This window comes from Tyto alba, unplaced genomic scaffold (genome assembly GCF_018691265.1).
Source record: "Tyto alba isolate M040663 unplaced genomic scaffold, T.alba_DEE_v4.0 Super-Scaffold_20, whole genome shotgun sequence".
NCBI classification, from domain to species: Eukaryota; Metazoa; Chordata; class Aves; order Strigiformes; family Tytonidae; genus Tyto; species Tyto alba.
The window spans coordinates 7,158,255-7,180,174 of record NW_024881283.1 but is presented as its reverse complement, the minus strand read 5'-3'; the positions used below and the strand labels follow the sequence as shown (position 1 = coordinate 7,180,174).

At 54.3% G+C, this 21,920-nt stretch overlaps 4 protein-coding genes across 6 annotated transcripts; 3 read left to right on the top strand and 1 right to left on the bottom strand.

Annotated features, from left to right (window-relative positions):
* Window positions 1-271: 271 nt before the first annotated feature.
* Window positions 272-9,292, top strand: PDIK1L (PDLIM1 interacting kinase 1 like). 2 transcript variants are annotated; one of them, XM_042793634.1, is made up of 4 exons: window positions 272-342; window positions 1,426-2,267; window positions 2,567-2,868; window positions 5,598-9,292. In XM_042793634.1, exons 3-4 carry the CDS (start codon window positions 2,584-2,586, stop codon window positions 6,336-6,338), a joined length of 1,026 nt encoding a protein of 341 aa, XP_042649568.1. In that variant the 5' UTR covers window positions 272-342; window positions 1,426-2,267; window positions 2,567-2,583; the 3' UTR covers window positions 6,339-9,292. The 2 variants fall into 2 exon arrangements, with proteins under 2 accessions (XP_042649568.1, XP_042649567.1); XM_042793633.1 differs by lacking the exon at window positions 1,426-2,267 and having other exon boundaries at window positions 279-342.
* Window positions 9,293-14,356: 5,064 nt separating this feature from the next.
* FAM110D (family with sequence similarity 110 member D) lies at window positions 14,357-17,702 on the top strand. Its single transcript, XM_033004149.2, has 2 exons — window positions 14,357-15,026; window positions 16,089-17,702. Exon 2 carries the CDS (start codon window positions 16,208-16,210, stop codon window positions 17,243-17,245), a length of 1,038 nt encoding a protein of 345 aa, XP_032860040.2. The 5' UTR covers window positions 14,357-15,026; window positions 16,089-16,207; the 3' UTR covers window positions 17,246-17,702.
* Window positions 17,703-17,902: 200 nt separating this feature from the next.
* On the bottom strand, window positions 17,903-19,614 carry CUNH1orf232 (chromosome unknown C1orf232 homolog). 2 transcript variants are annotated; one of them, XM_042793635.1, is made up of 4 exons: window positions 19,397-19,614; window positions 18,739-18,825; window positions 18,559-18,656; window positions 17,903-18,298 (listed from the first exon to the last, which is right to left on the bottom strand). In XM_042793635.1, exons 2-4 carry the CDS (start codon window positions 18,805-18,807, stop codon window positions 18,040-18,042), a joined length of 426 nt encoding a protein of 141 aa, XP_042649569.1. In that variant the 5' UTR covers window positions 18,808-18,825; window positions 19,397-19,614; the 3' UTR covers window positions 17,903-18,039. The 2 variants fall into 2 exon arrangements, with proteins under 2 accessions (XP_042649569.1, XP_032848066.2); XM_032992175.2 differs by lacking the exon at window positions 19,397-19,614 and adding an exon at window positions 18,948-19,213.
* Window positions 19,615-19,820: 206 nt separating this feature from the next.
* On the top strand, window positions 19,821-21,233 carry ZNF593 (zinc finger protein 593). Its single transcript, XM_032992154.2, has 3 exons — window positions 19,821-20,072; window positions 20,532-20,594; window positions 20,755-21,233. The coding sequence occupies exons 1-3, from the start codon at window positions 19,876-19,878 to the stop codon at window positions 20,894-20,896; spliced, it is 402 nt and encodes a 133-aa protein (XP_032848045.2). The 5' UTR covers window positions 19,821-19,875; the 3' UTR covers window positions 20,897-21,233.
* Window positions 21,234-21,920: the final 687 nt, after the last annotated feature.

The window sequence follows — 21,920 nt, the reverse complement described above, 5'->3', positions numbered from 1 at the left end:
CCTCAAAAAAAGAGGAGGGCGGTTATTGCAGAGGAGCGGGGCGCGTTAAGCGCAGAGGTGGGGGATGCAGCGCAGAGCAAAGAGCAGGGGGAGATGCACGAGCCCCCGTGCATCGCCGTGCACACCCACCTTTTGCACCGGCGGCCGCGCGCCGCTGCCAGGTCAGCGCGGGAACGGCGCGCGCACGCGCACCACCCCGCCCCTCCCTCGCCGTCGACCAATCAGAGGGCGCGATAGGGACGGTGGGGCGGGGCGTATCCCGGGAGGGGGCGTGGCGGCGGCGGCGCTGGGGGGAGCCCTATAATGGCGGCCGGGCGGAGGCAGCGCGGTGGTGGCGCTGAGGTAACGCGGGGCCCGGGCTGGGCTCGGCGGCGGGGAGTGGGGTCGGGTGGGTTGTCTCGGTGCGTCATAGTGGGGGTAGTGTTGGGGGGGGAGCCGCGACCCCCGCCCCGGGTGTGCGTGGCGGCGGCGGGGGCCTGGGTACCTGCTGAGGCGGGGAGGGCCCGGCGGGGTGAGCTTCCCCCCTCAGGGCCGCGGCTGGCGGGGTGAGAGCCGGAGCGAGCGGTGCCTCAGTGATTGCCCCTCCGCTGCTCGGTCCCTCTTGGTCCTGGTGTGACAGCCGCTTGCAGGGCCTCCCTGGAGGGGCAGGGCGACGGGGAGGGAGGGCCGTTTATTTTATTCCCTAATTATCGCCGCTAACGAAGCGGGCAGGGAGGGAAGGCGCATCCCCCTGTGAAATGCCGGCCGCAGGCTTCTAGGCCTGCAGGAGGGAGCAGGACCTGTTCGCTTTGCCCTGCCTGGCCTGTGCCCGACCCTGTGCCAGGGCCCTGCAGCTTGGCAGGAGCTGCCCCGGTCGCTGACCTGGGGAGCAGGCGACACTTCTCATCGGGTTAGGCAATAAACCTCGGTGGCATTTTCAGGCCAGCCTAGCCCTTTGTGGGGGTGAAGGAAGACAGGTAGCAACCCTGACACTTGGCAGAATGACAGATCCTCTCTGGTAACAGCACACAGCTAACTGACTCTAAGCATGGGGGGGGGGACATTTCCTGCTCATTTTGAACCTGGTGTGATAGTGTTTGAGTAATGCAATCTTTTCCTCAGGAAATATTTGGCTGCTGGTGAGATTACAGATCCTGCTCTTCTCCCATGAATGGGAGGGGCTATTATTTAATGTGCAGGCTGTAATCTTAATCTGTTCCTCATAGTCATGCTAGAGGTACAGGCCTAATGCCTCTTGTGAGAAGAATTTCATGGTAATGTTTCCTGGGCACATCACACTTCAGTTCAAAATGTTCTTGTAAATGTTCATCGCAGAACTTTGCTGAAAGGTTAAAATGCCTGTGTAGTATTGCCCTGAGACTGATGATGCCTCTTTTTCTCTCTCTTTTTTTTTTTCCTTTTTTTTTTTTTTGTAAAAAAAAAAAGAGTACTTAAAATAGTGGAAATAATTGAAAGCATTCTACTAATAACAGGCTGTTTCAGTGTGGTTCTTATTGCCTGGTTTACTGACATAAAGAGAATGACATTTATCATTGCTAGTCTTAGAGACTATTTTAGTTCTGCTCTATTAGCTGTGATTTTTTTTTTCCTTATTTTTGTGTTTCATTCTGTTTGACAAGTGATAATTGGCTAGCCAAGCTTTTCTTTTTTTTCTGTCTATAGTTAGTGTCCCATTTTGGTTTGTTTGTGTGAAGGTAGTCCTGGTGTGTTTTGGTCTGTCATCTTGCAGGGAAGTGTGCACGGAGGGTCATAAATTTGTAGCAGTGTTTGGTGGGGTATTTTTTTTTTTTGTGTGTGTCTCTCTTGTTTTCCTTATAGAGCAATATCTTAACTTTTGTCTTTGCCCAGTTGAGCAAAAGTGAAAGTTAGATGCTGGGTACAAGCTTCTTCAATCAGTTACCCTTTTTAACTTTTTGTAAACTGTAGGCTCCTCATTCAGAGGAGACTAGGTGAAAAATCATAGTAACATTAAAAAATACATCTGAATAGATCCAAAGCATCCTCTTGTCTTAGTATCAGTAAAATAATTTAATGATTAAATTATAACAGAAACATTTACTTATGCAGTCACTTCCATAAAAGGCAGTGTTAATTAAATCTGTTACTGCCCAACCACAGGCTTCAACTAGAACCTCTTCTCTGCTATCCCAGGCGTGGATGGAGAGCATGATACCGTACTATTATTCCCGCAGATGTTCACGGAAGACACTGAGAGAAAGGAGCAGGAGCATACGCGATAGTCCTGTCTCGGCACAATACAAGTCTAGGTTTGAATTGTTGCCACCTTGAAAACTGGGCTGTATTTGAAATCTTCATAGTTCCACCAAAATGGTGTAATTTCACTTTTAACTAGTCTATGGCAACAGATGCAGGTTTACAGAATAACTTTTGGAATGTTCTAGCACTCACATGCAGTATTGCGTTCAGTGTAACGCTTGGAGGCACTGCCCTGTTAATTGCAGGGTTTTGGTAGGCCTAATACCGCCGCACCAAGCCACATGGGGGAAAATACAGCCCAGTTCTTGTTCATAAGTTTTAGTTCTGTGGGTTTTTCCCCCTTCCCCAGAACCCTTGATCTTGAAGATGGTGAGTAGCCAGCCTAAGTACGATCTAATACGGGAGGTTGGTCGTGGCAGTTATGGTGTGGTGTACGAAGCAGTCGTCAGGAAGACCTCTGCACGGGTCGCGGTGAAAAAGATTCGGTGCCATGCTCCAGAAAATGTGGAACTAGCTCTGCGTGAGTTCTGGGCACTTAGCAGTATCAAGAGCCAGCATCCCAACGTCATTCACCTGGAGGAGTGCATCTTGCAGAAAGATGGTATGGTGCAGAAGATGTCCCATGGCTCCAGTTCCTCCCTTTATTTACAGGTACATGAAGCTGAGGTAATGGGGTGGAAGTAATTAATATGGATGCATAGCTGGGAGGGAAGGAGGTGGGTAGCTAAGATATTTTTCTGGTTTTTTGAGGTACGCTTAGTTAGGAGAGGGTTTTGTTTGCATTGATGACACCTGAAAATTATTATATAACTTTAAAAGAGGGTATCTGTTGAACAGTCACCAGTATTTTGTAATTTGAAGTCATGCCACTCTAAAAGACTTCAGGATTTTTTAAAATGCAAGTCTGCTTTGATAATGTGAGGAAATACCATAGGTAAAGCAGAAGGGAGGTGCAGGCTGTTGCATTACTTGGTAGAAGCCCTGCTGCAGGGTTAACAAGCAGACTAATGTCTTGGGACAGAACTCTGAAGAATTTCTTAACCCCCAATGTCCTTAGAAGAGGAAGTAACCATCTTGATTTAGGAAGCTAACACTTAAAATTCTTTCAGAAATAATAAGCAATTGGTGAGCCATTTTATTTTTTGACTAAATAACTGTTAATCTCTTCAAAGAGAGGTAAAGGTGTGATAAGTAAGGGAATAAATATTGCTTCCCCTACGTGGCTACTGAAAGTGTCCTTTAAGTCACCTTATAGTTCAAAGATGCGTATTTTTGAAGAATAAGTAGCTCTAGAAAGACCGTGAAAGATAAACTGGTTTATTCTCTTGTCAAGAAGCTGCCCCAACTATAAATCATCCCCCTGGCAGAAATTTGTGTCTCTGATTTAAGTCAGGAGCCAGCTCAATGTTTATTGTGTTATCCCTAGTCAGCTTTTATCATTTCAGTTTTTATTGTTGTCATTCTTGCATGTCTAATGTAGGACCTTTTGTCACTAAACATTTATCTGACAACCCTTCATGGCTGTTCAGATCCTGTTGTGCCGGGTGCTATACACGCCTGAGAGAGAGGATTCTTGGCTTTGAACTCTCTGTAGCTTACTAGTTGTTACTGACCTGCTTTCATGGAGGGATTAGGGTAGAATAATACTGGCCTGCTCATGTGGGAGAAATTAGTGCCTTACCTTCCTAGTTGTTAGTGGATCTGTGAGAGATTGCATCAAATTTGTGGACAGCTGTACAGAGAGGAGCTTAAAAAACCAGGGTGGAACTGCAAGATGGGGAAGAGCTTCGAGATCATTTGCAGTATTGGTTTTTGGTGGTAGTGCCTGTTAACAGTGTGGCATGCAGATCTTGTCCGTGTCGGGTCTGAGCACTACCAATGGTTTTCCTGCCCCAGAGTGCAGAGAAGAGCAAAGGGCAGAGCTGACTTTAAAGAGACTGGGATCACTTTATAATAGCGTGTGCTAAAATAGAGAAAATCAGATCTCCCTTGGCCTGCCCTCTCTTCTTCCCACCCCAGTTGATATTACATTACAGAGCTGAACTGGTGCAGTGTGTGAGGAAGCTGGCCAGGGCGGGGGTGTTGGTGTCTCCTGAAGGGCTTTGGGGCAGATGCTTAGCTGGTGTCAGCTGAAGTAAGGCAGTAAAGAGAGAGTCCTAAACTAGCCTTGTCTCGTGGTGCTTTGCCACTGTCACAGACATGGCAGTGGATTTTGTTGTCCGAATGCTCTGAACTGAGCTGCAAATACAGCTTCTGTGAAGCTGTGTGGAGGGGAGACCTGTGCGGTGGTGCTTGCTTGGCAGAGGAGGTTCCCTGCTGTCCCCTGATACCTTAATCTCACTGTTATTGACTATAAACACTAAATATGTCGTTTTCTAGTTCTCACATGGATTGTTTTAAGTTGGTCCATTCTGAGTACTAGTTGTGCTAGCAATTAAAGATAGCTATAAATTGCTAGTAATTTTGCTTGTGTATGGAAAAGGTTGTTCTTTTAAAGCACTTTAAAATGCCTCTCTAAATATTAATAGCTACCTTAATTTTTGAAAGCCTGTAGGAGCTACGTTTGGTTTACTACTAACAGAAATAGTTGCAAGACTTACCTTCCATACCTTTCAGGGCATGCTAAGAGCCACCTCAGAGGAGTTGAAGAGGCAAAGGTGTAGATGTGTAAACAGCATTAGTAAAACTGTTTGCTGGTTTTACTTTGCTTTTTGAATGAAGCAGCTATTAGAACCAGCTGCTCAAGCTACTTGCTGCTTATATTCTAGAAAACCGCTAGTGGATCATGATGGTGGGAAAGGTGTTAAGTGCAGGTGCTGTTCAGCTCTGCTGGTGCATTAGCATTCCCTTGAGTTAAGGGATCCTGTGTTAACACTTGCTAGAATACATTAATGTGTAAGGAATGGAGAATAGGCTTTAAAAACTTACTGCGGTGCTGCTTCATCAGCAGAGGACAAACACAACCCCCTGGCACTGCAGAGGGTAACTTGTTGGGACTTCATGTGTACATTAAACTTGTTAGCAGAGTGGGTGGGACACTGTCCAGTTGAAACAGATGGGAGTGCAATGGCCACTTAGTATCTTTCAAAATACTGTTATCTGGGTCTAGCTCTAGTTTCTGGGCAGGAGTGTGAACTTGATATGCTTCGCACACACGAAAATAAGGAGGCTGTCAAATACATTGTGATTTTTTTTTTATTATTATTATTATTATTTTTGTTTCTTACATCAGAAATTTTGCGTAAAGTTTAATTTCACCAGTTGCAGTATCTTGCTCTCTGGATTGTTGAGAGGAAGATCCAATCTTCATGCATTTTTCCATCATATCTTTACATTCTTGTGATCATCAGGTAGTTTGACATTTCTTTTCCTTGTTGCAGCTTGTAGAGACCTCATTAAAAGGAGAGATAGTCTTTGACCCCAGAAGTGCTTATTACCTCTGGTTTGTAATGGATTTCTGTGATGGAGGAGACATGAATGAATATCTGTTGTCCCGAAAGCCTAACCGCAAGACCAACACGAGTTTCATGCTTCAACTCAGCAGCGCACTGGCTTTCCTGCACAAAAATCAGATCATTCATCGTGATCTCAAACCTGACAATATTCTGATTTCTCAGAGCAGGATGGATGCTAGTGACTTGGAGCCTACCCTGAAGGTAGCTGATTTTGGGCTGAGCAAGGTATGTTCAGCCTCAGGACAGAATCCTGAGGAACCAGTCAACGTAAATAAGTGTTTTCTATCAACTGCATGCGGGACTGACTTCTATATGGCCCCTGAAGTCTGGGAAGGACACTACACTGCCAAAGCAGACATCTTTGCATTAGGGATTATAATCTGGGCAATGTTGGAAAGAATCACGTTCATAGATACAGAAACAAAGAAAGAACTTCTGGGGAGTTACGTCAAGCAGGGGACAGCGATTGTGCCTGTTGGAGAAGCGCTTCTAGAAAACCCTAAAATGGAACTGCTCATCCCTGTAAAGAAAAAGTCCATGAATGCTCGAATGAAACAGCTGATCAAGGAAATGCTGGCTGCCAACCCACAGGACCGACCCGATGCGTTTGAGCTAGAACTGCGATTAGTCAACATAGCTTTTAAAGACAGCAGCTGGGACACGTGACCTGGCGAGTCCCGTCTCTCGACAGAGCTGCTTCTCGCCTAAGTGATGGTGCAACTTAATGGCAGTGAAAGAAACGAGCCTGAACTCAAACCTGCAGGGTGTAGTTTCTACCAAATGAATCTCTTTTTTGAGTTTCATAAATGATACGAATGTGAGTTGGCTGTGGTGTTAACAATACGTTGATGTGTATAATACCAGGATGTTACATGCCGGTGTAAGGTGTGATGATGTTCATTTGTACCCTGGCAGTGGGATGTCTTAAGAGCTGAGACTTGATTTCCAGCGTTATGGCATGGAGTATCTCATACATTCCAGTCTCCTATGTCAGTATTAGGAACTCTCATGAAAAAAAAGCGATTTGCATGCTGGTAGTGCAAATCTTCAGGCTTTGTAAAGTAATTCTGTGTATATTTATGTATATGAGTGACTGGGAGTGTATGCCACTTTTCTTAAATTATTTGCTATGGGTCTGAATGATTGGTGTCTGCTTGAAAACTAGGTGAAGATGATAGATGAGAAGCATTCCTTCTTCTCCAGGCCTGAATAACTTTATTATTTATTTTTGTTATCTGATGTCAAGGATAGGGTCTGAGACTTGACTTTGTAGGCAAAAAATGCAATGCAAAGGGATCAGCAGTTCTTAAAGTGCTGACATGGCCGAGCTTAGCACTTCTGGCTTAATGAACTCGTCACCAAGGGAGTCAAATACAATATGTATGCAATCAGGTGCTAGCATGTTGGCTAGATCATTAATCATTTGATTTTGCTTTCTTCTAGTAATCAGATACTTTATTAATGAGTTAATCTGCACTTGCGCAATGTGCTCTCTACTCTTGTATCTATAATCCAATAGCACCGTGAGGACTTCTATTAGCAGAGTACTGTGGGTTTAGTTTATGGAACATGGATGAGGGAATTCTTCAGCATAGGGTGTTATTTTTAAAGTTCTTCAAAACGTGGTGGAAGCACAGTTTTCCCATTAACTGAATCTAACTAGTAATACTGGCCATGGCCTCTTCCTTTCTGGCACTGCCTCTAACTTGGTAGTGATGAGGAGATAAAGGGCTGACTATTTGTCTTGTGGAACACACCTATTCTCAAATACGGGAGAAAAGTCAGTAACGAGTATGCAAAAGGTATCTCCGATTTGTGTGGCAACGTTTCCTGTTTTTTTGACTTGTTTTCTTCCTTTTAAAGAAGTAATTTTTATTTAAAAGCACGGATGGTAGGGTGGGAAGCTTTGAAGTAGTTGAAAGGCTGCTTATCCCCAGCTCTTGTTCCACAGAAGCAGATTGATATGCTGAGAGAGGTTTTGCTGAGGCCACCTGACACCCTAGGGCAGACAGAAGCCGCTTTGTAATAGCGTAACACTTTGTTCTTTTGGGTGCAGGACCGTGACCTTTCTCATTCATTTGACCTTTTGGAAAAAGTAGAGTCTTCAAAAATTGCCTTTAAAGGCAGATACATTAAAGCTACAACAAAGGCCCATTTTCTTGATAAAATCAATTTAATGTTTTTTCCCAAATCTTGCCTGAAAACTGCCATAAGTATTCCCTTCTGTAACTTGCTTCTCAGATACTGTTCCCTCTTAGTGCTGTGAGAGCAGTTCAATGTTTATTGTGCCAGAGTATGAATGAACAGCACAAACAATATATAATTTTTCTTCCAAAAGCAAAGGATTCTGATTCTGCCAAACTTCTGTGGCTTTACAGACTAGAGGTGGTTCTTACCTGGTGCTGTTCAGAGCTGGTGGCAGTTACATAGGAGGCCTTAGTCCTTAATTCTTATTTGCCTTCACTTGATCATTTAAGGCAAGTTGTCTAAACAGTGTTTCTCAGACAAATACACTTTTCTGTCTCAAAACAAAGGTTATTGTTTAGAAGATGCTATAGCAGTAACTTCCAGAAGGCAGTGTTCCTGGCTATAGCAGAGCTCCTTGCTTCAGCATAAATTGATAGGGACGGTGGCGACTGCATCGTACTGAGGATACAGCCTGTTGCCTGCACAGATGTCCCAGTGTTGCTCATTCCCTGCAGAGTGCTTAGTTTATAAAAGACTTGGACGCTATCTGTGAGTAACGATAAGGATAGATCTATTTTTTTTTTTTTTTTTTAAGTTCTAGAATCAGAGATCAGTTCTGGAAGTGGAGAACTGAGTTCAGTACAATTGAAGCTTTGGCTTGTTACTGAAAAGAGGAAAACAAACCTCTCGCTGCCTGTGCCAACGCTGTTTCACAGTACTTATATTTCAGCATGCTCATTCGATGAGTGAAGATTTAAGAGGATGTATCATCTTTCCATGTTAAACTCGAGGGTTTTTTTAAAAAATACATTGCGAACTTCCTCGTCTCTTGTCTGCCCAGAGCCAGAATCAACTATGTTATCTTAAAGTATGAATCTACTACAGAATAATACTACTCACCTTTAAGATACTTTGCAAATCACCTGATTTTTCTCTGAAGTATTTCAAAGAACACCAAATATACTGCCTGCCTGCAGTGCAGAAATGAGTGAATGGCACAGGAAAGTGTTGGGTTTTTTTGACTCCCAAAGTGTTTCTTTGCACTGATTGCCACTTTAAAGGGTGAGGGTACCTGAAATCCCTCTCATGGTGCTTAGCCTTGCTGTTGGGTGATACTGAGTGTTTCCTTGTTTAACACTGAGTGGTTGTCCTTGAGGTCTCTGTCCTGTTTGATTTTTTGTTGTCTGAGGTCTTTGTTTTAAAACCTTTGATAAATCAAATTGTTGTAGCAGCTACGGAGTTATTCACCAGCGTGACATGAAGTCAAGATACTTTTCAGCGCTCAAAAGATTTTTTTTTTTTTTCAAATCTTTCTTTAAAAGCTGTAAAATATATTTTATGGAGAATTTATAATGAGGAAAATTGTGTAATTTATTAAGTTCATGACTGTTTTTGAAATAAAACCTGAATTTCTATGACCTTTTTGAACTTTCTACAGAGAAATGCTTTCTTTTCAGTCAGTGCAATGTCATCTAGCTGTCAGCAAAGCTACAGAAAGGTTTATTTGCTGTGCTAGGACAGAACTAAGCTGCAGTACTTCATCACAGCCATACCATAAGTGATCCCAGGCTTGTAAAAGGTGCTAGGTTGGCTAATAGCGTTGCTGCTCGTCTTCTGGGGGTGGCGGCAGTGCCAGACTCCCACTGATGTGTAATGTGCTGCTGGAGGACATGACGGAGCGAGGCCAAATGGGGTGTGCAAACAGCTGGAGCAGCTGAGGTGAGCCATGGCCTGTGGACCCTGCGGCTTCTGACGAGCCCTTTAAGAATCAAAACAGTGCTCTTTTGGGTGTGCTTCGTTTTCAAAGAGGGGATTAAAGACTAAAAGCAGCATTCTTGCATCCAGTACATACTTGTAGTTGTTATTACAAGCAGACTGAGTACCACCCTGGGCTGTAAGGAGATCTCTGGCAGGCTCTGCTTACCCCACTACTGGTACTACTGGATTTTTGAGGCTGCAAATAGATGCTGCTGCTCTCCTGGGCACTGACACTCCTCTCGCTGAAGCAAGCCTTTCCCCTTTAGTCCCTGCGTGTGCTGGAGTAGGATTTCACCTGGAAAGCGGCCAGCCCGTGTTGTGGGTGGGTGCCGTTGCCCTCCTGAGCACCCCACAAACCCCTGTGCAGAGGGTGGATGTGGCCCAGTGACCGTGTCTGTGTTTCCCTCCAGCGTCCGTGGGCTGAGCGCTGCTGCCTTCAGCTGGAGCTGGTGCTGGCTGTCGGGGCAGCTCCTGGGGCTCAACTGGGCACAAATGGTTTCCTGGAGGCTTGTGCAGGACGCTGTCCTGCTGGTCTCACATTCCCCAAGAAACCTTAGAAATAAAAGTGAGGAAACACCATTACTTATACATGATACAAAAGTCTAGTAGTCACTTGCATGTTTTAATTAATAGTCCTTCCAAACAAAGGGTTGTGCAGGCTGGGAGTAGGAATAGTACGAGCTGGAAGTGCTGTAAATTGGCTTGTCTTGCCATTTCTTACCCCCACAACAAACCCAAGCCCAGCCACCTCCCGAGGGCCGTGCGCTTGCATCATTACCTGCAAAATTCCTGAGTATCCTGGTGCTGGAAATAGGCTGATTCCCACCTGGCAGGAGCCGTGTGGTTAAATCAGTAAGTTAATGCAGTCGTTGCAAAAGAGCAAAAGGATTGAAATTTAGATTATTTTTTATTAAAGGATAAGCATTTTAATTAAAAGGAGAAAGTCACACCTCTCGGTTTAGTTGTAAGAGTGGTGATTTTAAATATAGACACAAGCTAAATTCTATCCACCACAAAATGGAGAAATCTAAGCCTACGTACTTGAAATATATCTAGTCCATAGAGGAGGGGGAAATATCGCCAAGGAGATGACCTGGTGTAGAAATCAGCTGTAACTAAGGCTGCATCTCTACTCGAATAACCCAACCTCTGCTTTATTTTCCTTGTTCTGCAGAAGACTGAGGCCTCAGGCTCCAGTTTGCCCATCCTGTTTCCTCGGGCAGGGCTTTGCGGGGCAATTCCTGCCCTCTGGGGCTTGGGAACTCGCCTTGTTTGTATTTTCACTTGGTGTTGGTTTAAATGGCGTTTTCCTTCGGGCCAGCCAGTCGCAGCCCCGGCGCAAACTGCAGCGTAATGGCAGATGTTGCGTTGTGGTTGAGATAAAGTCCTGTCTCGGGGAGCCTACCCCTTGGAAGGGTGCCCTCGCTTCGGAGAAGCAACTTTTTTTCCTTCCCCTGCTCAGTGGCTGGCGGAGCGGACGCGCTCAGGTGGCCTTTGGACTGCGGGCAGCGCCAACGGCCGACTTGTTGTGCTGCTTTTCCCTTTGCTCCACCAATGTCCTGCGAGTCCTTCGCTGGGTTATCGATCGTTAAGCATTTTTAATCTTTACTGGTGGCTTCTGTGGTGAGCACAAGGAGTTGTCCCACAGAGAACTAGTTAGGAGTATTTAAACAAAAACTCTATTTCATGGGCACTGCTGAGCACTGACTGTTTCATTTCCCTTTCGGTCTGAGGGGCTGCAGAGCTGTTTATGCAAAGTGCAATTTCTATTCTTAAGCTCAATGAAGGAAGAGGGATGTATCTGAAATGCCACAAACTATCCAGAGTGTCTGTGCTGTCTGGGGAGGGGTGGGAGGTGGGCATACAAGACTGAGCTGCTGCAGATCTCTGCTAGCTCCATGAGTGTTTTTGGGGAGTCTGAGACTGCACACTCTTGTAAGGACAGCAAGCAAAGCACAGAGAAGCGGGGTGACCTGAAGCTGTCACCACCACTGTGTCCCTGTGAGAGGAGCCGCGGCCCAGGCCATGGTCTTGTTAAATCCCTTTGTTCCCAGATGAATTTCCAAATTATTTGGGTGCGGTGCCAGAAGCAGAAAGCAGTTGCATCGAGGCTGCAGCTCGTGAGGAGCAGCCAGGGCCAGTGCAGGGGCCTGGGGGGAGCTGCGGCTGCTCTTTTTGGGGCAGCCCCATGTGCCCAGCTCCCAGCCCACACTCCACCAGGGAAGGGGTGCTGGGGGACACCGCTGATTTGCTTTGCATCCTCCTGAAGAGAGCCAACTGCTGCTACAATTGCAAGTGCTCGGAGGCCTCTTTAATCTCTGGGATTTGAAAAACAGATGCAACCTAAACACCTTCGCAGGTCCCTTGCAGCAGGTGGTGGGTTCAGCCCAGATGCTCATTGTTGACCCTGGGGAGGATTCCTTCAGTCCTGGCAGCTCCTTCCATCCCTCTCTGCCTTTCCTGGCTGTCCCTGTGGACCCAGTACTGATCTGTTTTCCTTCCCGGACAGCTGGCAGAAGTCAGCGTGGCCAGCCATCACCCGCCGTGGGTTTTGCAGCCCCCGTTGGGGTATGAATGTCCACAGGAGCCTCTGTGCCTTCTCCTGGGCCCAGCTGCTGTCTAGTTCCTACTTGCACCAACTTGTTGATGGCTGCCTTAGATTAGGTGGTGGTTTCAGATTTATTCATGCCCATGTGAGCCCTTGATATTTTTAAACTTGTATAGCAAGCCTGCCACTCCTGCCCTCTCCTGAAGGAAAGCGCCTGCACGCTGGGCCCTCTCTGGCTTGCAGCCACCCAGCTCCCAGGGGCCGCTCTCCAGGCAGTGACATTTGCATGGACCTCAGACCAGAAAGAGCTTTTGTGGGTTGTGAAAGTAAACCAGCGAGTAGAAACAGATGGCTGTGTTATCAGGTGCTGCAGTCCTGTCTGCACCTGGTGACAGTGGAGTTAAAGTGATATTTTTTTCTCTCTCTTCACCCCCCCCCCCCTCTCCTGCTCAGCAGATCCACTGGAGCTGTGGTGGGAGCCCTGCGCCTGCTCTGCTGCTGTGCCTCCAGCCTGGTGCGTGGGTTATGAGGTGGGGATGTAATTAGCAGAGCTGAGAGGGCTGTGTCCCCCTTGCCATGAGCCGGGCTGTTTAATCAGAAGCTAGACCTGCTCTGAAAAATGGTGTCGGAAGGAGGATCTGTGCCCTGGGACTTGTGACCTTTGAGGACTTTCTCAGACTTTTCTCACCCACTCCAGGGGCTGGAAGTTTCCATACCTGGCCCTGGCTGTCGCTGGGTTTTGCCCCGGGGTTGCTTTGCTTGCCTGGCACCGTGTTCAGTTCCTGGTGAGCCGGGAGGGGAGGGAAGGGGAGCCTGGTTGAAGAGCAGAGAATGCCCTGTGAGAGCTCTGAGTAACCGTAAATAAAAACAAGGAACTTTGAGCATCCATGTGACTAATAAAAGCCACCCGGTCCATTCACAAGGGGCTGATTAATTGGGTAAATCCCTTCCTAGAAGTTGAAGGGATAAACCTTCCCCTCACCCCCTTTGGGGGAAGGAGGAGCTGCATGGGATGCTGATGCCGGGAAAGGCCCTCTCAAATCATCCCTTTTTGTATCCCGAAGGGAATCTGCCTTGTCCAGATACAACAGTTCAACAAGTGCCTGGCGGGTGCCCTGGGGCAGGCGTTTGGTAGGAGCATCCTCTGGGAACACCCTGCATCCGCCAGAGAAAGGGGAATCTAAGGCTGCTCTTACTCACTTGTGGCTTTACTGGAATGGCTACTGGGATTCCAGCTCAGAAAATAAAACCTGTCCTAATAAACAGTGATTCACTTTGCCTGGAGTTAAAAATAAGGTCCTGTCTCCCACGTGGGAAACCAGGCGCTCTCTTCCCAGGGGCAGATCCCAGGGCTGCCACAGGTTTCTCCGTCACTCACCCCCCATCGTTTTCCCCATCTGCCTCTGGAGACAGTCAGATTTGTTCTGGCGTGGCCACATCCTGCACACAGAGCTCGAGTGCTGCTGGAAGCACAGCTGCCTGCCTTGCTCCTCTCCAGGTTTATTGGAATAGAATAGGTGGTTTGTCCCTTCCTTGCTTTCACTGGGATGTTTTTCTGGTGCCGGCAGAGCTCGGACAAGCCCTGGCCGCTCTCATCCTGCTCAGCTTCCATGTTAGCCTCCGGTTTCATCAGCCCTGGAGTCCTGGCCCCGGCCCCTTCCTGGCACCGGTGCCGTCGCACAGGGAGGTGCTGGACGCCAACCTGGCCCCGGTTCCCGGCACTGGGACCCCAGCAGCAGCACCGCAGGAAGGAACTGGGGTGAGGGCCAGCAGCGCTCAGGGCTGGGTCCCCTCTCGTCCAGGGACAGAGCGCCTTGGCCTGCAGGTCCCAGGATGAATGTCGTGGCTTTGTCCCCACTAGAGCCTCCTGGTCCCCTGTGTCCCTGCAAGCAGCCTGGGCTGGGCTCTACCCCAGCTCTCCATCCATACTGGCTGCGAGAGGGATGGAGGGAGCTGGCAGGTCCCCAGGGAGCACTGGAGGCTTTCGCCGCCTCCGCTCCGAGGTGCTGGGAGCCCAGCTCGGGGTGCAGCATGTCCTTCCCCCCCCCCAGCCACTGTGGTGCCACGTTCTCAGCACACACACACACACACACGCCCCCCAGCAGGCGCTGGGGAAGAAGGGGGGCTGGGGGCTGCCCCTTCGGGAAGGGGAGAGAGCAGCAGTAAAAATAACCCCTGGGCCAGCTCCAGCCTGTTGTGGCTTCCTGCGATTTACAGCCCTTCCCGGGGGGAAGAGGAGGCAGGAACCGGCCTGGCTCAGGGCTGGCTTTGACCCTTTCACCACCAGCAGAGAAGGTGCCAGAAGGATCCTTCCTCCCTCCTCCTCCCTCGCTGGCCAGGGCAGGATCCTGGGGAAGGGGATCGTGGGGAGCTCCTGCTCCTGAGCTGCACCCGGCTTCTTGGGGTGGATGTAGAAGGAGAAGCTGCTGGAGTGGATGTGATTTCCCTGTGCCATTCCCGATGCCCCGTGTGCTGGGGGGACAGAGGGACTCAGTCCTGCCTGGGAGGAGGCAGAGATCTCTGCTGCGGATCCCAAAATCCCAGCCAGGCTCCTGTAAGGAGGTGGAGGGAGAAGAGCTGGCAGAGGTGAGCTGGAGCTGCAGGAGAAGGAGAGTTAATGCTGGCTGGGCAGGGCCCCAGGGTGTGAAGGCTGCAGCCGGGGCATGGGGGTCATGCTGTCAAGGTGGGTTCCTGCTGACGGAGCTGGGCTGGCAGGGGTTAATGGGGTGGCTCTTCCTCAACCTCTATATGAGGCTCCCGCTGGCTCTGGGCTCAGTTTGCTGCCGGCAGCCAGAGGAGCAGGAGCTGAGTGAGACCAGAGCATCCCTGCATCCCATCCCTGCATCCCTGTGTGGGCTGAGGTGAGCGAGAGCATCCTCCGCCTGCCGAGCCGGGTGGTTGGGCACCGATCCTGGCAGCGGGGCTGGGCTGGGGAGCGTGCAGGCACGCTGGCTCTGCCGGGGCGAAGCTGGTGGGTGACAGGACTGAGTGTGGGGACACCTTCCCTTGAGCCACCGCAGAGCTCTGCCCAGCACCGGGGGAGGCTGGGGAGCTCATTCCTCGGGAGCACAGGACCAGACAAAGCGCGTGCCTCAGTTTCCCCATCTACGCCAGGGGTGGATGTGGTGTCAGAGCCAGTGGGCTGTGTGTGGAGATGTGTGGGCAGAGGCCTCCCGGGCTTATTCACCCTCTGGTGAGCCCTGCTCTGCCCGGCCCCGTGTCCCTGCTGTCACTGGGGGAGGCTGCGGGGCTGGGGCAGCCGCTGGCAGTGGGGTGGCTCTTCATGGCCGTTCAGGCCTCTTCTGCTCAGCCAAACCATCAGCTTTGGGCATTTACAACCCCCGGCTCAGGCTCCAGACCCCCTTCCCTTGTCACCCACCTCCACCGCCGGGTTCACAGCCCGGACCCACACGGCTGCTCGGGTACAGCTGAGCAAGAGCCATCCCTCCCCAGGGTTAATAAAACCCCATTTGCTGCACCCCCCCGCCACATCAAGCAGGAGAAGTACCTTCCCTGCCAGGCAGCCGAGCTCAGCCTGACTGTGGGGAGCACAGCATGGACACCCCAAAACATCCCCCCGGGCCCGGCTGGGGCAGCTTGCCAGCTTTCCTGAGCACGGGCTTTGTTCTGCTGTCCCAGCACTCGGAAGGATAAGGCGGCAGGCTCCGGTATTTTTTCCTGTTGGAAGCTGCTCCTGGGATGCGGGTGAAGCTGGCGGATGCTCGGCGCTTCTCTCTTCCTGCCCGTGGATTGTTCCTGCCTGGGCTGGCAGGGCTGGGCTGCCTGCCGCCTGCCTGCCTGGCCGAGGGCAGCGCTGCCCATGTGTGGGATCGAGGGGACCCCCGACTCCGCTTCTCCCCCCATCCTTCTCCTGCTGCTGCTGCATCCTCGGTGCTAACCCTGGCTCTCCTCTCTCCTTCCAGGGCCAAATCCAGGAGCCAAGTGAAGCTTCGGGAGCCTCCCCAGCTGCAGCACCGGACCTCCCCCAGCCACTCAGGGGGGAGCAGAGCGACCAGGGGTGTCATTTTGGGGCTGGGGGGTGATGGTGCCCCTGGGCAACCCTCCTCTTGCCATCTGCGCCTCCAGCAACCTGCGCCTCGTGGCCCCTGGCCGCGGTTCCCCCCTGGCCTGGCTGAACCGGGGTCCCGAGTGCCCGCGGGAGCCGGGGGACGGGGGGGGGCGGACGCCCAGCGCCGTGGAGCGGCTGGAGGCCGACAAGGCCAAATACGTCAAATCCCAGCAGGTCATCAACAGCCGTCAGGAGCCGGCACTGCGGGGCTGCTCGCCCCGGCTCTCCCCCCGCGGACGGCGCCTCCTCGCCCGCCAGCAGTGTAATGAGTTGTGTCAAGGCTCGGAGCTGAACCGGGAGGGTCCCAGGAAGCTGCCGTGCCCCCAGTCCCCTGTGTCACGCCGGACCGGCAGCAGGCGCCTGCTGAGACCCGACTCCCTCATCATCTACCGGCAGAAACGGGACTGCCCGGGTGGGGACAAGGAGAACACCAAGGGCTCCGGGCTGGTGCGACGCCTCTTTCAGGGACCCCTCAGAGACAAGCCCCCCAGCTCCCCCCCGGCCAGAGGGCTGGGCGAGGGGCCACCAACCCCACAGAGCCCTGAGACTCCCATGGTGTGGGTGCCTGCGGAGAAGGAGGAGGCGAGGACGCCAGGTGCTGGCAGCGGCGGTGGCAGTGGTGGCATCTTCCCTCTGCCTGGCAGCCCCATGGCGCAGCCCCCCCGGCCCCCCAGCAAGCAGGCGCTGGCTCTGCGTGTCTCCTTGCCGCTCTCAGAGCAGGAACGGTTCTTCAACTACTGCGGGCTGGACCGGGCGCTGGTGGAGCTGCTGGGGCGGGAGCGGTTCGGGCCGGCGGGCTGGGATAACGCCTCGGCTCGGCTCCCCGGCTCCTGCGAGTCGGAGCCTGGGCAGGCCTCGGGGGGCAGCGAGGGGGACGCAGGGCCGGGTGAGGAGGAGCCGGCTACCCGGCTGGGTTCCACCGTCTCAGTGGTGGAACGCAACGCCCGCGTCATCAAGTGGCTCTACGGCTGCCAGAGAGCCTGGGCGGCCGCCAAGGAATCCACTGTCTGAGCGGAGGCAGCTTGGCTGGGGACAGGGACCCTCCCCACTGGCTGGATGTGGCCCCTCACCCTCGCTGGCTGTGGCCAGTGGGCCAGTGGCATCCACGGTCCCCGTGCCATGGGGCTGCCGGTGGCTGGGAGAGCCACCAGGTCTACCCCAGCCCCCAGGCTGAGCACGGTGGGGTCACCTGAGGGGGGGCTGGTGGGGAAGGGGCTCCCCTGGGTGAGTTTCTCCTTGGCCCCAGGGCTGCGCAGGCTGCTGTCCCCCTGCTGTGACCCACCTTCTCCATCCTCCCTGTCTCCAGCCCAGGGCCACTCACATCCTGCCCCAGCTGCAGGTTGGGGGGGGTGGGCAGATCCCAAGCCCCCCGTCACGAGCAGCGTCCACCCCACTGCCCCCTCATCTGCAGAAAAAGGGCTGCTAGGGCCAGAGCAGCACTCAATAAACCTGTTTTTTTGTTTGTTTTTTCTTTTTTTCCTAGCCTGGCAGTGTGTGTGGTTTGTGTGGGCAGAGCCCGGGGAAGGCAGGAGGATGATTTGGGGCTGGGGGTCACAGCTCCCCATCCCCACCGTGAGAGCTGTGCTGCTCCAAAGGGCGATGGGGCAGCTGGGGGACGCGGAGGTGGGGGGGCGAGGGCAAAGAAAGCACCAGGCAGGGCTCAGGGACAAGGGGCACCTCGGGGTCTTTAGTGCAGAAACATCACCGAAACCCACCATGGAGCCCTCAGGCGTGGGCAGGGGGCTGCCCACCGGCGGTGGGGGGGCTGTCCCCACTGCTGGAGAGTCCAGCCGGCACATCCTCCTCTAGTTGTCCTTGGGGGCGTTTTTATTCCGGATTTCGGCCAGTTTGCTGGCCAGGAAGCCCCAGTGGAAGGCTCCTTCCTCCGGCTCCCGCAGGTCGCCACCCTCGTCACCCGGCGGCTCCCCGGGGCTCTCGTCCGGCTCCGGGGGGGGTGCCCCCTTGTCCGGCCCTGACGCTTGCTGCCACTTGGTAGCAAAGAGATCCCAAAAACCAGGTGCCTTCTCGGAGGGGGGAGGCTCAGGCGGCTCAGCAGCCAGCGGGCTGGGGAGAGAACGGGGGTGGGGACATCAGGGTGGGGACCCTTCTTTCCGGGTCTCTCAGTGGCCAGGACTGGGACCCCCCCAAACCCCTCCAAGTTCCCGCTCCGTGCTGGCTCCCCTCCTACTGCCCCCCAGCCCAGCCCCATGGGTATAGGGAAGGGAGAGGGGTGCAGGTGATGGGATGGGGGGATGCCAGGGCCCAGCAGCTCCCAGGGGCTGGATCTGGGCTCTGGGGTCCCCCCCCACCGAGCTGCAACTCACTGGTCTGCACAGGCCTCCGGGCTGAGTAGCTGGTGCTCGTCCTCACGGGTGAAGAGCGATGAAAACGTCCGCCAGCCCCGGGCACCCACCCCCTGCACCTGCGGGGGAGGCAGCACCGGACTCACCGGGGATCTCCAGATCCCACCAGCCCCCCCCCCAGCCCCACCGGCTCCTCCTCACCTTCCTCGCCAGCTGGGACACGGGGCTGGGTCCCTCCTCCATCAGCGCGGGGGGCTCGGCTGTCTCCATCAGCTCAGGGGTGTCTCCCTGCAATGAAGCCCCCCCATAAGGGCAGAGGTGCAGGCAGGGGGAAGGCAGGGAAGTTGGTCACTCCATTTTGGGGGGACCCAGGATTGATGATGACCACCCCCCCACCCCCCCCAACCTACCTCCTCCTGCAGCACCCCGTCCGCCCGTGCCCCCCCCAGGGTCTGCAGCACTTTGGTCTTGTAGATCCGCCAGAAGCCCTGGGTCATGGTGAGGGGCTCAACGGGGACGGGAGCTGGCGGGTGCCGTGGGGAACAGGAGGGGTGCGGGGCTGGGCCCCCCCCCCCCCCCCCCCCGTGCCTTCCCGGTGATCCGGTGGCTTCATTAATGTTTCAGGGGCCACTTCCAATGCACAAAGGGGAACCTGAGCCCAGGCTGAGCTGGGGACAGCGCAGGGGGAGCTGCTCCAGTCACCCCCAATCCCCCCCCTCTGTCCTCCCGCCCCAGCCCCCCAGTGCCCTTCACCCCCAGGGGACCCCCAGGGCTGGAGCCACCCCAAACCCACAGCGCAGAGCAGGCGCTGGGGCTCAGCGCTCCCCCCGCTGTGGGTCCCCATCTATAATTGATTCACCCAGGGTGGAAGAAACACGATCACTGCCGGGACACGGTAGGCTGAGCCCTCCCCAGCTCATCACAGCAGTGACCGGGGCAGCACGGGACCCGGTCACGCCCTGCCCCGAGGCCAGACCCTGTGTCCCACTGCGGGGACAGCCTGGGGACGGCTGCCACCGGGTGCTGGGGACCCTTGGGGACGGGTCTGTCCCCCGGGGCCATTCACCGGCTCAGCGAGGCCGGAGGGCAGCGCGGGGGGGAGGGCGTGGCCTGCTGCTTCGTGGGCGTGGTCTCGTGGGCGTGGCCTCCCGCCTCAGGGCAGGGTTTGCCGGTTTGCCAACTCGTGGGTGGAGCCTGCCGCGGGGTGGGCGGAGCCTATAGCTTAGCGGGCTCGGTTCCGCCGCTTCGTGGGCGGAGTCTAAGGCTTCGCGGGCGGGGCGCGGCCTGCAGACCTCCGCGCCTGCGCGCTACGGAGCAGGGTGCCGGCGTGCGGCCGCCATGTCGCCGCGCAATGGCCGCCGCACCGGCGCTCACCGGGCCCACTCGCTGGCCCGGCAGTGGAAGGCGAAGCGGCGCCGCCGTGACCTGGACGAGATCCACGGGGACCTGAAGCCTGAGAACGCCGCTCGGCTGCTGCGGCAGGAGCCCGACCCCGACCTGCCGGGCTGCGCCCAGTTCTACTGCCTCCACTGCGCGTGCGTGCGGGGGTCCTGGGGGGGGGGGGGGGGGGGGGGATGTCCCCGTATCGGGGGGGGGGGGGGTCCGGGATGCTCTGATCCCGGGTGGGCCTGGGGACGGAGGGCTTTAACCCTTGGAGGGGTTTTCCCTGGTGCAGGGGGTTGTCTGGCCCCTGCGGGGCGGGGGGGGGGTGGGGATGGTGGTGTCTTGGTTCTGGGGGGGGGGGGGTCTGTGGCTTTTGGGAGGGGGTTGTCCTGGTCCCGGGGTGCTCCCTGAATCCTGGGGGGAGACTAGGGCTGGGGAAGGGGTCTCTAAGTCCCGGGGGGAGCTTGGTCTGGTCTCAGCGGGGACCCTGACCCATGGGGGACTGATCCCGGGGCGGGGGGGGGGGCCTGGCCCCCTCCATAGGGCTGTCTGCATCCCTGCTCCCATCTCGGGGCCCCCTGACCCCCAACCTCTTATCCCCCTCCTCCCAGGCGCTACTTTGTGGACCTGACCAGCATGAAGGAGCACTTCAGGTCCAAGGTGCACAAGAAGAGGTAAGGGGGGTCCCGAGTGGGGTCCTGTGCCCTGCCTGGGAGCAGGCTGCAGCCCCTCGCCCCCCCTGCTCCGGCGGGGTGGTGGTGCGAGTTCTGGGCCGGTCTTGTTTTGAGGAGCTGGGGTGGAAGGCTTCCAGCCTCCTCTCTGCCTTCCCCGCAGGCTGAAGCAGCTGCGGGAGGCCCCGTACACGCAGGAGGAGGCAGAACGTGCCGCCGGGATGGGCTCCTACATCCCCCCGAAGAAAGTGGAAGTGCAGACCCAGCCGCTCGAGGAAGTTGCCGAGATGGAGGCGTCCAGCTGAGCCCAGCGGACCGAGGGGCCGGGCAGCTCCCTAAGGGCGTCTTTGTCCTCAGCTTTCCGAGAAAAACATGCCCCGGCGCAGCCTGCCAGCAAGCGAACGCTCCGCTCCTCCTGGCAGCCCTCCTCGCCAGAGCACTAACGAGGAGAAGGAGCCAGCGGGCCCCCGGGTGCCCTCACTGTGTCCCCCCTTTCTCGGGGAAGGGGCACGCCGCTTGTTCCCTGAGCGCTGGCGTGACTGTACGCTCGTCTCTTTGCTTTTAGAGCGGTTTTAGGCCTCACTTCTCGGGTCAGGGGTTGACCGTGGTGTGTGGTCGCCCATTAAAATGTCGACCAACGTGCTGGCGGTGTCGAGAGCTCTCTGTGAGTGTGACCCAGGCCCTGGCTGGAGGGTGGCAGCTGCCCCTTGGCATGGAGGGCGACCTCTTGGTGTTGTGCTCTTCCCAATCACGCAGAGGGAAATATTACCAGTGTCTGTGCCAGCCCAGAGAAACAGCCCCATCCCGGTGCTCCTGCCCTGGCAGGGCAGTGAAGCTCCTGCTTTGCCCTCCTCACAGCGGGGTTCCCAGCCTATTGGTAGCAAATACGGGGTTGCTTTTTTGGGGGGGAATATGTGGTCGAGTAAACTCTTCATCAAGCACTCAGGTCTTGTAGCAAGCAGCTCGTTGTGGTGCTGGCCTTGCCTGTTTGGGCCTTGAGAGGGGAATGTTGGTGTCCCCCAGGCAGGGGCAATTTTAGGCTCCTGTCCCCCTCAAATCTAATGCTTGCAAGTGATTCCATCTTCCTAGAGGGCTGGGGCTGCGTGTGTGTGTGGTGTGAGCAGCCTCCCCCCTTCACCACCAGCAGCCCGCTGCTGCCATAATCCCACCGGTGACCCTGCCTGGCTCCGGGGGGACTTCGTGTGACAGTGCCACCACCCGCTGCTGCAAATTCCTGCCGAGTGGGTCCCACTGCTGCAGCCCCCGCAGCAAAACCCTCAGCAGGCCAGAGGTTTGTCCCTCCTGCCGAGCTGGGAACGGGGCGCTGGG